This window comes from Siniperca chuatsi, linkage group LG8, assembly GCF_020085105.1.
Source record: "Siniperca chuatsi isolate FFG_IHB_CAS linkage group LG8, ASM2008510v1, whole genome shotgun sequence".
Classification (NCBI taxonomy): Eukaryota; Metazoa; Chordata; class Actinopteri; order Centrarchiformes; family Sinipercidae; genus Siniperca; species Siniperca chuatsi.
Window position 1 is genome coordinate 17,670,083 of NC_058049.1, and position 15,360 is coordinate 17,685,442.

At 41.8% G+C, this 15,360-nt stretch overlaps 1 protein-coding gene across 11 annotated transcripts in view; it reads left to right on the forward strand.

Moving 5' to 3' along the window:
* The window catches only part of col23a1a (collagen type XXIII alpha 1 chain a), a 133,530-nt gene that overhangs the window by 87,763 nt on the left and 30,407 nt on the right, over positions 1 to 15,360 (forward strand). For 9 of the 11 annotated variants that reach the window (XM_044205465.1, XM_044205467.1, XM_044205472.1 and 6 more), the window contains exons 3-5: positions 9,484 to 9,528; positions 12,759 to 12,766; positions 14,170 to 14,196. In XM_044205465.1, coding sequence (XP_044061400.1) covers positions 9,484 to 9,528; positions 12,759 to 12,766; positions 14,170 to 14,196 — 80 coding nt within the window. The remainder of the gene's footprint in view (positions 1 to 9,483; positions 9,529 to 12,758; positions 12,767 to 14,169; positions 14,197 to 15,360) is intronic. The other 2 variants (XM_044205470.1, XM_044205471.1) reach the window with 1 other exon arrangement.

Sequence of the window (15,360 nt, forward strand, 5' to 3'; positions counted from 1 at the left end):
TACATGAGCAGGAAGTAGGGGAAACACATTTATCATGTCAAACACATGCTACCCATTTATTTTATGTGCACCTTTCTGAGAAGATCATACATGTAATGTGATTTCAAAAAGTATACATGTCTGCAGAGGTCCATTATGGGTAAAAATAACTCACTAAACGGGCCCTCTTCCATTTCCTTATGTAGCAATAGAGTTTGGCATGTCAGTTTAGTGTGTTTTATGGCTCTACTCGCCTGCATCATGCCATGCCAAGTCACAACTGTGTGATCAGCCTCTGGACCACCTGCACCATGTTGCCCATAAACCACTGGGTGCGTGGCTGGCAGCTTTGAGATTGCATGCTCTCACCTTGGCTTCCACAGAGGCTGTAATTAGCCTGTCTGCTTCAAGTGTGAGAGAAGAGGAGAATGAAACCAGAACAAGGAGCTAGCTTAAGGTAAGGGCTAAGGGCATGAGGGGTGAGACACCTGTGAAAAAGGAGAGAACTAGAAATAATGGTGGAGATTTGAATTTGATGTCAATTGGCAGAAATTGCACAGGGAAGTAGGGCTGGAATTTGGTTATAAGAAAGCTGAGGGAAAGGCAGAGAAAATCTGTCAGGGTTAAAGAAAGAGGCTAGATGGAATGAAGCTCCCTTTTGAACATTCACACCATGTTTCCTCAAACATAGCCCACACATTGTCTTCTGTTACAGCCACACACACACACACACACACACACACACACACAAATACTGCAGTTTTCGTTTAAAGTCATGGTGATTAGTGTACTTTTCTCTTTATTCCTTTACACTTGAAAACCCCCTCCCACTCCCACCATGCCCGGCTCTCCGGTTTTGCTCTAACATGTTCCAGAACGTCAAACTAGAACCACATTTTATGAATGAATAAGGGATACAAAGATAAAAGAGCATTTTATCCTGTTATAGACCACCATTCGACATAGACTGGCACTGGACGAAACCGACACTTCAATATATCCCTGTCAAATTACCACTAAACACATTGATGCTGCTGACGTTTGTCACATTAAAGAGTCTGATACTTTCATCTTGTGTCAATTTTAAAAAATGTATCCAAATCCATTTAAAGGAAGTCTGGCACTTTGGTTGTTCAAGACACAATCTCGCCACATTAAGGCACATGCTCCTTCAGGTGACCCATGTATTTTCTTAATGCCCGCTCTACCTGTGTGCCGGTATTTGTTAAGCCTCATGTTTATTCTCCTTGAGGACTGGATTTCACACCTCCAGACTTCTTGGAAGTTCCTGCAGCACCGGTGGCCCCAATCTGATCTGATCTACAGACATAACCCTCATTCTCACCTCGACATCGCACCAATGGCTGCTGTCCCTTGCCTTCAGGCACATCAGCCATTCATTATGGGATTCATTGGTTACCACATCTGAGGGTGGCAATCAGTCACAGGAGGTTTCTTAAATCACTCATGGTTGAACTTTTTCTAAGAGAGTAACATGAAAAATGTGCAGGTATTTTTATTTCCAAGCTGAAGCCATGGACGTTCGCTGCGTATGTAGAGGCATAAGGATTGCTCATTTGCGTGCAAGTGTGTTTGTGCACTTAAAATCCTCTTGAGTACCTAAATTCCAGCGTCTGTGGTTACAGTCCCTACTTATGGAAGCACCACCCAGGAGACTGCATGAATGGTGCTGAAAACCAAGCCTCTCCCATACACAGCAACATGCCCAGTGTCAACAAACACACATCTGAGTGTGAATATGTGTGTGTGATTCACTTGCAGTTTAGGAGGGTTTGTTTATCTGGGGTCAACTCGTTTAAGGCATCGTCATGCAAGGGCCTTCTTTCCAAAAAAAGAGCACAGACTCACAGACACACTTGTATTAACATGTGCTCATAACAAAACCCAAACAGCCAAATTCTCTTCATTTTTTGACGGTTTTCAAAACAAAGACCGCTTCTGCTGTTCTTTAAAAATGTACACAATTATATGACACATAACAACATCAGGGAAAAAGAGCAGATTCTGTTTCTTACAAATGAAAAGTGTCATTCATAAGCAATACAATACACTGTTGCTCACTTACTCAATACAATTAGGGATTTTGCCACTGCAGTCTTGTATGACCAATAGCTTATGGTGGTAACTATATATTGCTGTACAACTGACATCACTAAGTCAGTTTGCTGACTTTAAGTCGTCTCTCTTCTTGTGCAAATATTATACTTCATTTATCAGTTATCATTATCGATAAATATGGCCACAGCAGCTGTTATTCAGCAAAAGTAACAGTAAGTGTCTAATGTTTAGGCCGTCATCTACTAAAGGAATCAATCACGAGAGGAGATGCGTCCTGAACTGGGTGGCCCACCACCTCGGCTAAACAAATTGCTGGGGGAAACCCTGTTTTCAATCCTCACACTGCCTTTTCTGCCTCACTTTGAGCCTGGAAATGCAGCTGGAAGCACCTAAAGTCAAAGCTTTTGTCTTCTGGCTGCTGAACTTTGGATGCTGTGGTCCACTTTGTTATGATCTGCTCTTATTTGCTGTGCTCGGCCGTGTTTTGCTAGGGCACTCTCATTGTTTTGACTGCGTCTGTCTCTCTGTATGGGGCGGGCCCATCTCTGCCTTCGCCTCTCATTAGCTGTGATGCATGGTGAATACCCAGGCAGCCTTTCAGCAACAGCCTGCCACCCAACGCTAACCACCTGCCGGACATCACAACAGCGGACTTGATGCAGAGTGCCTGGGTCTCCTTCCAAACCTGTGCACACTCACAAGCAAATATAAACACATAATCAGAGTTTTCACAAGTGCGAGCTCTGTCACACCAAAAACACAAATGAACTGTCAGAGATTATAGAAATGCAGGCATGATGAGCTTTTAGGACCGAATGAATAAGGTAGCAGACATAAACACCTATGCAACCATGCATGCATACTTACTCACACACACACACACACTCACAGGTTTACAGCAGCGTCACTCAGCCCTGACTGAGTGTGTCAAGAAAACTATATGTTGATCACACTCGCATGGGCATGAAATAGGCATCCATACCCTCACACAAATACACTCTCAGACTCTCACACAGACGCCCTCTCACTTGGCTCCAAGAAATCCCCTCTGCAGTCACGCAACACTTGATGCTGAAAGTTAAACAAGGTCTACTTGGTACCAATGCGTTCTCGGCTTCTTGTTTCCCAATCACAGATGACCTTTGCATGAATCCCAGAGGGATGTTTACTGTATATCTCTAACCACATTTCATCAGTCAGAGAGGTGAAGTATAGTCCACACACAGGCAGAGAGTTTGTAACACATGCTCTATGAACAGATACATAATACTTATATAATCCACAAGAGTTCATGGTGTGTTCGAGGTTGTGGGTTTAGACACATATAGAAATATTAGGGGGGCAAAAAATTAGAGATAATTTGAGATACACTATTCTGAAACTGTCAGTAACTAGTAAATTTTCACTGGTGCTCTGAATGTCAGGTGGTTTATTAACTTTGAGATATTGAACCATTTGCTGAACTTGCTCTCTTCTTGCGTCAGTCATTACAAATGGCTAAATTTTAACCCTAATGTTCGGTCTGGGGTCCTTGGAACCTCTTTAACAGCTCACAAGGAATACTTAAGATTGTTTTATAAACTTGAAATTTTGTGACTTTCACAATTTGTATGATTATTCCTATATTATAATTATGATTCTGAACTGATAACATGTTTGAGAAGAAGAAAATGACGTATTACTTCTGTTTGTCAGCAGTAAAACGTAGTTAAACACAATAGATTTTCATGTGTTCTGATTGTAATGATGATGTTGACACTTTTTATGCAGCACTACCCTCCCAAATCCTAAATTATTTTATTAGGATTTCTGTTATTGGAGTTTTATAACAGCTTGTTCATTCTAACAGGGAGTTAGACCTCTCTGTGGGGTAATTTACCCCAAACATAAGTAACCTTCATCAAGCCCAATTGTGGCAAAGTTAAAGATTATCACTTCATTATTTTCCTACATATTGGGTTTTAATAAGGTCAGAAGAGAAGGGAAAGAGTATTAGAGGAAAGCAAACTTAAATTTTGCAGTTATTGTTGTATCATTGGACCCCAAACAATGAGGAAGTAAAGCCAATTTAAATGAAGCACATAAAAACTACAGACATGTTTTGTGAGCTGTAGTGCAACAGATCCTTCCATGAATGCCTGTTGTAGCAGTCAACATGGAAATTATTTTGGTATATCAATTTTTTTTACCATTTATTGCCCTATACATACTGTGTCACTAGGTTTACTAAGTGTGCTGATGAGATGAATCACTGAATTACTTTATTAAAGCTGCACCAATCACAAAGGTGACATTTTTCATAAAGAAAGGCAGATTATTATAAAAGCATGGGTGAAATGTGAGACCATTGAACTGTGGATTATGCAATATGAGGAACATTTGTATAATATGTTGTACATTTAGTGTATAATGGTTTAGTCTGGTGCAAAAGAAAGAAGAAGTAAGAACAAGTCACAAACACTGATGTTGGATATTGTGGGATAATTTAAACACTTTGCATACATGTGGTGCAGATCTTTTTTGGTAACACAGGAAGATTTGATGGGATGAGGTTGGATTACAGGTAACTGTTCTTTCCTGTTTGATTCTAGTTATCTGATCGTACCCACTGTGAGACTGCATGGGTGTGAACCCTGTCTGAGCCACTGAACCCAGGCTGACCCAGAGCAGTAGAGACGCAGGGCAGCTGGAGAATGAATCACCACCATGTGAATCACATCCGTTGTCTTTTTCTCTTTCCGTTGCTGTTTACATCCACAGCATGTGTCCCCCATTTTATTGGAACGAAAGTTGGACAAACACAGGGAAACGCTGACAGATCAGGAGACAGTTGGGAAGAAGTAGTTTTGTTTCAGACCAGGAGGCTTAACAGCTGTCCCCATTTGTGCAAAGACGTGACGAACCGAAAAAAGGGAAGTCCTCCCTATCATACCTCAGATCAGTAAACAATTTCAATGATAGCAATGGACTTAGACGTCTCATTATGAGCAAATAGTAATAATAGTTTGACAAATAGTGAAACAACTCACTTTGTAATTTCAAACAAATGTTTTATGTATATAATCAATAATTCTTCAGTCAAAATTTTGGGTTCTGTTGCTTTGTCTTTGACTGTATGTGTGCATGCCTGCATACAGACACCTCTTCCAAGTTTTTGTGATTGTAATTAAAGGAGATTAGAGAGAAATCTGCTGCTGGGATTTTCTTAAAGAAGTGAGAGAGGAGACACATTGCCTCCAGCTAATATGGAAGCAAGAAGTTGACTTTCACTACTTCACTACTTACACCGTTCCTCTCCAAACCCCCACCCCACCTTTCTCTTCCTTTCCAGTTAAATTAAATTTTCTTCTGTTGCAGGGGGATATGCAACAGAGGAGGAATGGAGAGAGTGGGGGGTAGATGGATAGATGGATTTAAGTCCTGTGGTTGTGCATACGGAGTATCACATTCTGCTATTTTCATTTGGCTCTTTATTGCTCCCAGTTGTTGGTTAAACAAAATGGAGCCTAGAAGAAGGGGGGAGTCCCTCCACCAATCTTGCGCGTTGTTCCCTGGAAGCACTTTGTTTGCGAGAAATGTCACAGTAGCTAAATCAAGCCGAGCCACAGCTATGAGAAACAGACAGAGCAGATGGAGGATGGAAGGGTGTGTGTGTGTGTGTGTGTGTGTGTGTGTGTGTGTGTGTGTGTGTTGAGTGGAAACTAAAGGTGGTGTAGATGCATTGTAGCTCTAAATGTTTTGGGAGAAGAAGAAAGAGTGAGAGACAGCAGAGAGAAAGTGAAAGGAAGGTTGTGTATCCATGGTTTTTAACACAGAGACATACTCGCAGCTATTAAAAGTGTTGATGGAGAAATTGCTTCTAACTCCACTCAGGTCGATTGCACTTGTCAGCAGGAAGGTTGAATATGCCTTAGTATATGCATGTAAGTCTTTATAGGAATCTGCGTTTGCGTGTGTCTCTCTGTATGTGTGTGTGAGCTTATACACAGGACTATGATGTTAGGTATGGGTCATTCTCCAGTCGCTGCCTAAAACATCCAACGTAAAGACTAATGAAGGGTGCTGAATCTAGGCAGCGAACTGTGTGTTTGTTTGTCTCAGTCTCAGGTTTTTGACATTCTCACACACACAAACACAATTATAGTGCTGGGGGGGGGCTGTAACTGCATGCTTTTGGACCGCGTGCTTTCCAGCCCCCACATATAGAGAAGAAGTTTAGGGTTAGCTTGAGACACAGCGCTTCAGACAAACATCTACACAGCTATTCACAGTTCAAATACAGTTCATTGTGTTTGTGCGTGTGTACAGTATGTGTGCATTGTCATGCTGTTCCCAGGGAACTCTTTACATGCTCATATTCATATTCATATCAGCTGATGGTGATCGAGCCTGCATGTGTCCAGGACTGTTTGTGTGCCCCTCCAGAGAGATCGATGCACAGGATGCTAGTTTTCTTTCCTAGCTGTCCCATCTTTCTTTCTTTGGGGGTTTTTCAACACCTGTAACAGTGAAGGACGAACTCCTTGTTCAGCACTTGTCCTCCCATCTCTACACTGTACTCTTTTTTTTTTTACTCTGTTAACCTTTTTTTTTCTTTCCTCAATCCCCTCTGTCATCTCCTTTGGCATCCTCCCATCTGCTTTACATTGTATAAACCAACCGATCACCCTGAAAAATTTAGTTGTGTAACCTTCTTTTGATGTTGATAACCTTTGAACTCTAGAAAGGAAAAAAGGGAAAGGAAAGATAAGTCAATTTATGAAACAGCCCATGACTGTGTTGGTACACTCATAAATTATGATCCTCTTTCTCTCTCTAATGTACACACTGATTCTATTTTGGTGTGCTTGTGTGATATTTTCTGACCCCGGTATGCCACCGTGACACAGGAAGTGAGGGCTGACTCCTAAGTCAGGTCATGTTTACATGTGTTTCTCAGTGGGGATGTGTTCACTGCTCTCTCCTGAAAAAGGAATCTGAACTACTTCCACGCTTACATGTACACACACACACATTCACTCTGCTCTCCAGTGTTGCTGTTTTTCCCATTAATTCCTCCATTCAATCCAGTCCTACATCAGCTTGTCAGCGCCCACCTCCATTCCCCGTCAACTCTGACGCTCAGCACCAATCACACTCCCACGTTTCAGTCACTCTGACGCCCGCTCCTCCAGCGTTTGGCGACTGACCTGTCATCATGCCGACGGCTGCCCTTTATGTCTCAAATAAAAGTAGAGCAGGCATGGCCCCTGGTGACCCATATCTTATAATGCATATACCCTCTTGAGGAGGCACTTTGAATGGCCAATGATCATGTTGTACAAGGATTTTTAAAGGATTGGGAAGCCATCATTACATCCCTACTGACTCCATTTGTCTCTGCCATCTTTCCTCCTGGACCCTCCTGTCATTTTTAACTGCAGTATATCTTCCTCTCTATCCCTCCCATTTAATTTTTCAACCCCTACTGTCTTTCCTCCCCATCCCGCCTCTCCCTTACACATTCTCTCTCCCCCCTTCCAGCTTGTCCTCCCCATCTCCCTCCCGTCCAGCCCCGGGGGGAAATGATCCGACCCTCTCTGCAGAGGCCTCGGCTCCCAGCAGAACAGCTCCACGTTGCTGTTTTGCTGTTGGGGCTGAAGAAGGGGAAGTAGAGCCCACTATGGAATATGGAGACTATTAATATAAATGCTGCGGCTGGCAGAGTGTGTGTGTTAGCTGGCATCTGTGTCTGAGGTTTGAAGGTGTAGAGGTGTTAAATGATTAAAATTGTTCAAACATAAATTTTAAATGAGAGTCAGTAGGTGCACAGCTGTACTCATTCTCCATTGTTACATTTTAAATTGTTTCTTCTCGTTGCCAAGAAAGTCTGGCGGCAGCTACAAATGGCTAACTGAATCAGATAAAGAACAACAAACAGTAGCCTAGAATCAGGTAAAATTCTGGTTAAGTGGTTTACTGCAGACTGGGCCAATCTTCATCTTGAGCACAGGCAACCGTTAACTCTTCTTTTTTTTTTTTTGGTATTTCTTAAATTCTTCAATTCCAAAGTAATTAATAGCGTATTGCTGTTGCATAAAGGCGGGAAAGACGGATGAAAGTGGGTGAGGTAGACATGAGGAGGAGGTGGAGGAGCATGATTGAGCTCTCTTTGAAAGGGTTGGCAGAGTCAGGAAGTGATTAGGCCACTACAATAACTCCAATAAGGACAATAGGGAAAACATGTCTGCAGCCATAACCACTTAGCATCAGGAACAGTAGGCTACACAGTATGGTTCCTATTTCATTACAAGAGCAGGACTGAGTGTGGGAGGATGGGCACATGGAAAGAAAGTAAGATATTACCTACAGGGGAGGGGGGGTTCAGGCCACGGAGAAGCAAACTGGTTTGGTTACTGGTTGACCAGTTTAGTTACTGTTGTTATAGCTGTCAAGCTTTCTTGCCATGGGACATATGCAGTTTACAGTGATAATGGTGGCAGATTAACCTTTTGAAATTCATACTAATTTTTGAAACAGTGGTTCTTTAATTTCATACAGAGGCTGACAAAAGTAAGCTTTTCAATTCTGGCTCGCGACCTTCGATTTTGCCGGCTGAAATGACAACTGTAGCTAGCTATCATTAGCTTCACGTTGTCTGAAACTCCGGCTGACTCATTATGAAACAAGAACCCTGTGAAATGGTCTTAAATATGTGACTCCATAAATTATATAATGCTAAAAGACTGAGGCTAAAGCTTGAAGTCCCAGGCAAAATGTCAACATCCTCACCAGCTGATGATCCATGTAGAAGACGTGGAAATAAAGGATCTGAAATGTTCTTCTCAGCAGGGTAGAGCAGTATGTTAAGGGAAAATTTAAGATCTGACGCAAATCAATGGCGGTAAATGATTCATGGTCTTGCATCAGCATGAAGTCTGAGACTCTAGGTTAGCCCTCTCACTGGCCACATCATCTCCTGGTTTCTCTGCAGCCCTCCTGCTATTTTTCACAACTTTACCAGACTTCTCCATCAACAGCAGAAATCATTTTACCGGAAAAGGCGGTTGTACCAGCTGCATCACTGCAGGGTCAGACGGTGTTTTGCTGGATGAAGCCCAGGCAGTGAGGAATGAGTCTGATTAACCTAATATTCAGCCAGAGAGAGGTCTTAAACATGCCTGAAAGTCCAGTTTGTTCAGTCTGAAATAAAATCACACAGTACATTAGGTTCTGAATTGTTTTCACTTTGTTTTTGTTTCTAGCATCTGAATCTGTCCTTACGCAAAGACATTTTCGTACTGTGCCAGCTCACACAAACTTAATGCCAAGCACAACACATGACCACCAGCAATGAAACAGCAAGTGATGCTCAGTTGTTCTCTACTCATCTGCACTGCAGTGCTGATTTTGGGGATTTACTGTTTTGTCTGTGTGTTTTCACAGGGCCTCCAGGAAAGCGTGGAAGGATGGGAAGACGAGGGGAACCTGGTAAGTGACGCCCACGATCTGCTTTGTTTGTTTATTTCTCCTTTCTCTCTTTTCCTGGAAGACACACTCTTTCCTTATCTCTCTCACTTGCTCCCACACTCTAACTCTTTTTCTGGGTGACTGGATAAGTTTGAGGACTGGTAAAAGCAGCGACCCATGAGGCCAGTGGATGATGTGCTGCAGTTGGCCCTTCTCCCTGTCCCTCGCTATTTGCACCGACATAGCGCTAACCTTGGCCATGTGGTTGCACTAACTTTGCCCAGATGTCAGTCGTTCTCACTGAGCGGTAGCAGCTGTAGTAGTAGTGCAGTAGTACGGGCCTAATGAGACTCTCCCTTGCCAACATCACTACCCACCATTATTGTGTTGCTTTTTCTTTCCATCCAGACCACAAAACACTCATCGAGGAACCAAAACAGTGCAGAGACATAACTCTTGTTATGCAAAAGGTTGTCATGACAGATAGAGCGGATGTTCTACAAGTCTGAATCACCCTCATTTTAAATGTTTTTTATTAAGTGTTGACTCCACCAAATTGTGACATGATTTTATCAAAACCTGCAGGACTGAAGTTGTTCTGCAGGATATGTGTCAGATGGGAAAACTTCTGGTCTGGTTGTGATTCATTGTTGTGGATATTTGGTAGATGAGACCTGCTCCTGTAAAGATGTTGACTAAGTGAAAGCTCACCAGTAACTTTTATTGCTTTACTTTGCACACCAAGATCCTTTCTGAAGTAATCAAAACAGTGCAGTATATTTGAAATTAAGTTTTGCAAGCTGCTATTTTAGCTTGTCTATTTACTTGATTTTATTTGAATATTCAATGATGAGCTGAGGCAGATCTAAAGTGTCATACGCTGTAGTGCCAAAGTGCCTATATTTTTGAATTCCACAATCCCATCTCTATTGTGTACCTTTGTTTTTCTGTTGAAGGATGAGGCTGGAGGTATTTTTAGATTTCTTATTGTCAACAAAGCCCACGAAAAGACAAAAACCAACAGTATGTCAGTCAGTCTCTCAAACTTCCCCAGCCTGTTTGTGGCTCTCAGTCCCAAGCCCATTGCTACATTACTACTGAAGACGTAAATCTTTAAATACAGGTCACAAATATATATAGTTCCATTGTCAAAAAGGCTCAGTAATTTCCTAAAACAGCTGAGGACTGTAGTTTTTAGCAAACATTACTCAAACAGGAGTTAAAATTGTATTTGCTGGGTTTGATTAGTGGTTGTGGTTATTCACAGCAGCATGACAGTATATGTGGGATTTACCCAGTGCAACATTGTGGCTCACCTATGTATTTTTAATAGTTTTTGGACAACAATGGTGGCTGGTTTTGGATGGGATTTGTTGACAATAAGAAAAATATAGAATATCACCAGAGTTTTCCTTTAAATCCCCATTTCCTCATAATCTACATGGATTACATTAATCCCTCTCAGTTTTGCAATTCTATCAGGCAATTACCAGGACAAGTAAATTACTGTGTTTTTCATCAGGGTGGTATGTATTTCCAGCCACTTGGTCTTTTGGAGGATTATTATTGCTGGAAGGCTCATCGTTATGGTTTTGCCTAAGATGGGACACTGGTTGGCTGCTCACTGTTTGTCGCAGGATGGTCTGTATCTGAAAAGGGCGGCGTGGTTCTGTTTAGGTTGTCTCTCTTGTTGTTTACTTTTGCGTCCTCACATTGCAGCCTGGGTTATAGTGTGGGGGTCGGTGGCATGGAGAGGCTGTTGCGCTGACGAAGAAGAGGTTTTCCCCCTTTTCTCAGAAAAACAAATGGAGTGAAGTGGAGAGAAGAAACAGAAACACAAACCTGAGTAACAGGAAATACGGCAGACAGAGTAGTTAAGCATCTGTCGCCTTGTCTCCTGCATCGACTCTCACTATTTCATTTCCTTTTCTATTCAGTTTACTTCTATCTTTCTCTCTCATTCCCTGTCTCTTTCTTTCTCATTAGTCTCCGCACTCACACCCACCTGTCTCAAGTTCAATGGTTAAAGCTGATCTTACTGCGTAGCTCTCTAGCCAGTGTGCATTGTTTACCTAACTGTCTGGCCCAGGAGCTCCTTGTCCCGGCGTCTAGACACAGCTAAATTTGATTGACTTGGTCTTCATGCCTCATAAACCCCAACACCTCTCTCCTCTTCTTTCCCTTACACCTTCTCGCCCCAACCACTTTAATTTTTTCATAACTTTTTCTACTCTGTCCCTTGAAACAAACAGTAAACTTCAAGGCTCTCATAGATTCTGGTCACGTTAGTAGGACTTTGTGTGTGTTTAAATAGTAACAAAACACCACAAATATCCTACTTTTCCCCAGAAGGAGTGTGTTTTCAATCTTTAGTTTATGTAGATGTTTATTGTTGCATCCATGCTGATGAGCTGTCTTGTACCAGAACTACAGGGTGGCATAGCTCCAAATTGCACCATAGACTGTAATTGTGTTAACAATCACATAAATCAGCATCATGATTGGTTTTAAATTTAGATCAGATAAATATAAACCAATATAAAATAAATAAAATATTAAATATTTTAATGGCAAAATGATATGTTCACTTTGTAGGGGTTTGGGTGGTTTATTAGTGCCCTCAGCCTTGGACTTTTAAGAGATTGTTTTTTATAAGAATATTCCATTAAGACCAAGACCACTAAGAATGAGAGGAGTCCTTTGATCATTACTGTTGTTTTTGGTTAGGCTAAGTATGAAAAGCAGAATGTACTTTTTGCTGCTGAGGTTCAACATCAGAGCATTTCAATCAGATCTGAAAGACTGCCCTGGAGAAATCTCAGAGACATCTTTTTTTATACTTTAAAGAGACACACAGTTTGCCAGCACACCCCGACCTTTCCACTGCCTGTTTGTCCTCCATCTCATACACCCATATCTTCTTAGGAAACAAAGTCTTGACATGACTTCATATCCTAATGCAAAACATGACCCATTATCCAGAAGTCTGTTTATCATAACGGGTTCACCACAAACTCCATTGGCAGCAGCTCTAATGAGCTTGTTCTGTACCATATTTAGGTGGTTAATTACAGTCATCATCTAACAAACCACATTGCATGTGCAGATTTTTTGTTGCGCACCACTGTTCCGAGGAATTGATTGCTGTACAAACCAGAGGTTACCATAACTCACACATGCTGCGCTTCATGTGTCATTGGAGGTGTATAGAATTTATTTTCTAATGCCCGATTTCTCTTTTTCTGTTACAGGACCTCCTGTAAGTACAATTTCATCTCATCCAGGTAGTATTGAAATCAACAAATATAGTTATTGAGAGCTGTTACAGTACTTTCCTTTGGCATTAAACATGCAAAGACACTCACATGCACACACACAAATACATATATTGTCCTTCACTATACAAACTATGGTTTTCTCCCACAGCAGTAAAACATGAACACACAGACACACAAACTGTCACAGACTCACTCACACATGTGCATCCACAGAGCACAGCAATAAATGGACCACCTATAGTGTGTGTGCGTGTGTGTGTGTGTGTGTGTGTGTGTGTGTGTGTGTGTGTGTGTGTGTGTGTGTGTGTGTGTGTGTGTGTGTGTGTGTGTGTGTGTGTGTGTGTGTGTTTCATGGTGATGGTTAGGGAGTGGTGACTTATTAGCAGGGAGTTATTCTCCTCTGTAGGACTATAACTCCTACTGACAGTCTCACGCACGCACAACCACAGCAGATAAAACACACATGAACACCAGGACATGCACTAACTAGAGACTGCTGCCTTCAGGTTTGGAACTGTATCATTTAAAATTAAATGTTGTGACCTGCCTGGGAAGAGTGACCCATTTCTGATTTTATTTTTGTTTGTTATATTTAAAATTATTTGACCACATGTGGCACAAATCGGATATGCAGAGGCGCAAATGCTCCGAAAGACACCATAACGCTGTTCCGGAAATATTGGGATGGAAATCAGTGTGTCTGGCTGACATTTTGAAAGTCCAGGGAATGGTTTTATGAGAGAAAACTGTCTGTGCAGCTGATTTACACTAGGTGTGCATGAAACGATGTATAATTTTGTTTCCTGAACACACCCAAAGTCCAGCCTCTAGCCCATAAAGTCAAAGGCAAGGTGTGGTAATGAGTCACCTACTACTGCAGAAAGTAACAATCTGTCAGTACAATTTGTCTGAATCAAGTATATCAGCTGGAAGCTGAAATAACCCCAAAACAATGTAAATGGCATTTTGCTTTCTAATTATTGTATGCAGGTTGCTTTTAGTGTAAACACAAAAATCAGATATGGCTCACTTTTGACAGCAGATGTAAACAGTTGCCAGAGAGATCAGATATAGGCCAAAACATTTTTAACTGGAGTCAAAAGTTGTGGTGTAAACATACTGTATGATTAAGCCTTCACTCAGTATTCATTAATTCAAGCTTCAAACTCCATATAGAGTAATTTAGTTCATTCAAAAACTAACGCCTTTGTACGAACCAGTAAAAACTGAACCATGATCCTGTGTATCATTTAATACTTGTCTCCTTTAGAAAGTGTACCAGGTCATGTGACAAGTTCATATATATACAGCGTGTTGTGTGCAGCTGTTGGTTTCTGTTCTAACCTGTCTCAATGCTTCATGCTTTAATCTCTAACCTCACCAGGGCAAGGCTGGACGGGATGGATACCCGGTAAATTTGATTTGTTATTTACCCCGTCACTCTTCAGTTCACCCAATCACGTCTCTATTTTCTCTGGATTTGTTTTTCCCGCAGCTTTATTAGGCCTTTTTCTGTTTTCTCCTTCTCTGCTCTTTTTGAAGAAATTATATTTACTCTAAGCTCTGCCTGTTTCCTTGCCTCTTTATGCGACCTTCAACATTTACTCTTCACCAATGATATATCCTGCCTCAAATACAAAGACAGTTGTATTTAAACACAAGCAGACATAGACTGCCCATGGCGGTAAGATGAGATGCTGAATTTACTGACTCAAGGTAGATTATAGTGGCATAAAACATATTTATTGCATGTATGAAAATGAGTAAACATGAAGAGCAATACACATAAAGAGGAAATCTTGTGAAGATATCATCAGTAAACATAAGCCACATGAGTTTAAACCATACCAATGAAAATGTGAAACATTCATCACAAATCATGGCCAGCTTTTAAATGGGCTTTACTAATGTTTGAATAATACAACTGTGTACATCCATAACTACTGAATGCAAAGCAGATCACTGATTTCCACCAGTGAGGCATACCACAAGACTCAGAGCCAGTTCTTGTGTTACCCGGAGATATAGCGGCCTCTTGTGGCCGGTCAGAATACTGACTTTCTCCGCAACTGCTGAGATAAAACAGCCTGTGGCTCTGTTGCTGATTTGTGGTTTAGCCATCGTCAGATTCTCATCATCTAATACAGATACACCCTCATCATTCAAGAGCTCAGGATGTATGAGCAGCTAGCTGGATTCATCAGAACTGGATGTCTGCATGGTGTGCAGTTCACATGAAGCATTACCATGTGTAAGGGTCTGTGTGTGAGCGTGTTACATGCTCTGTGAGACACTCTGTCCTGCTATCATGTGACCCCTGTGTCTGGTTGCCATGGCGACCCACAGCAGTCGCCCGGTGTTGTGTTCCACGGCGTCTTGTCGGTTGTGTCGTTGTGTATGTTGTCTCACTGGGAATTTTGGAAGTTCATTACCCATGGGGCTCGCTCCCAGTCATATTCCCAGTCTGCCTGGCACTGCACAGCCCTCCTGACGGGAAATGCCTGCTGCTAATTACACACAGGTGGGCCGAGCGCACAGAGAAGGGTGTGTACATTTGCGTTTGTTTGCCTGTGAC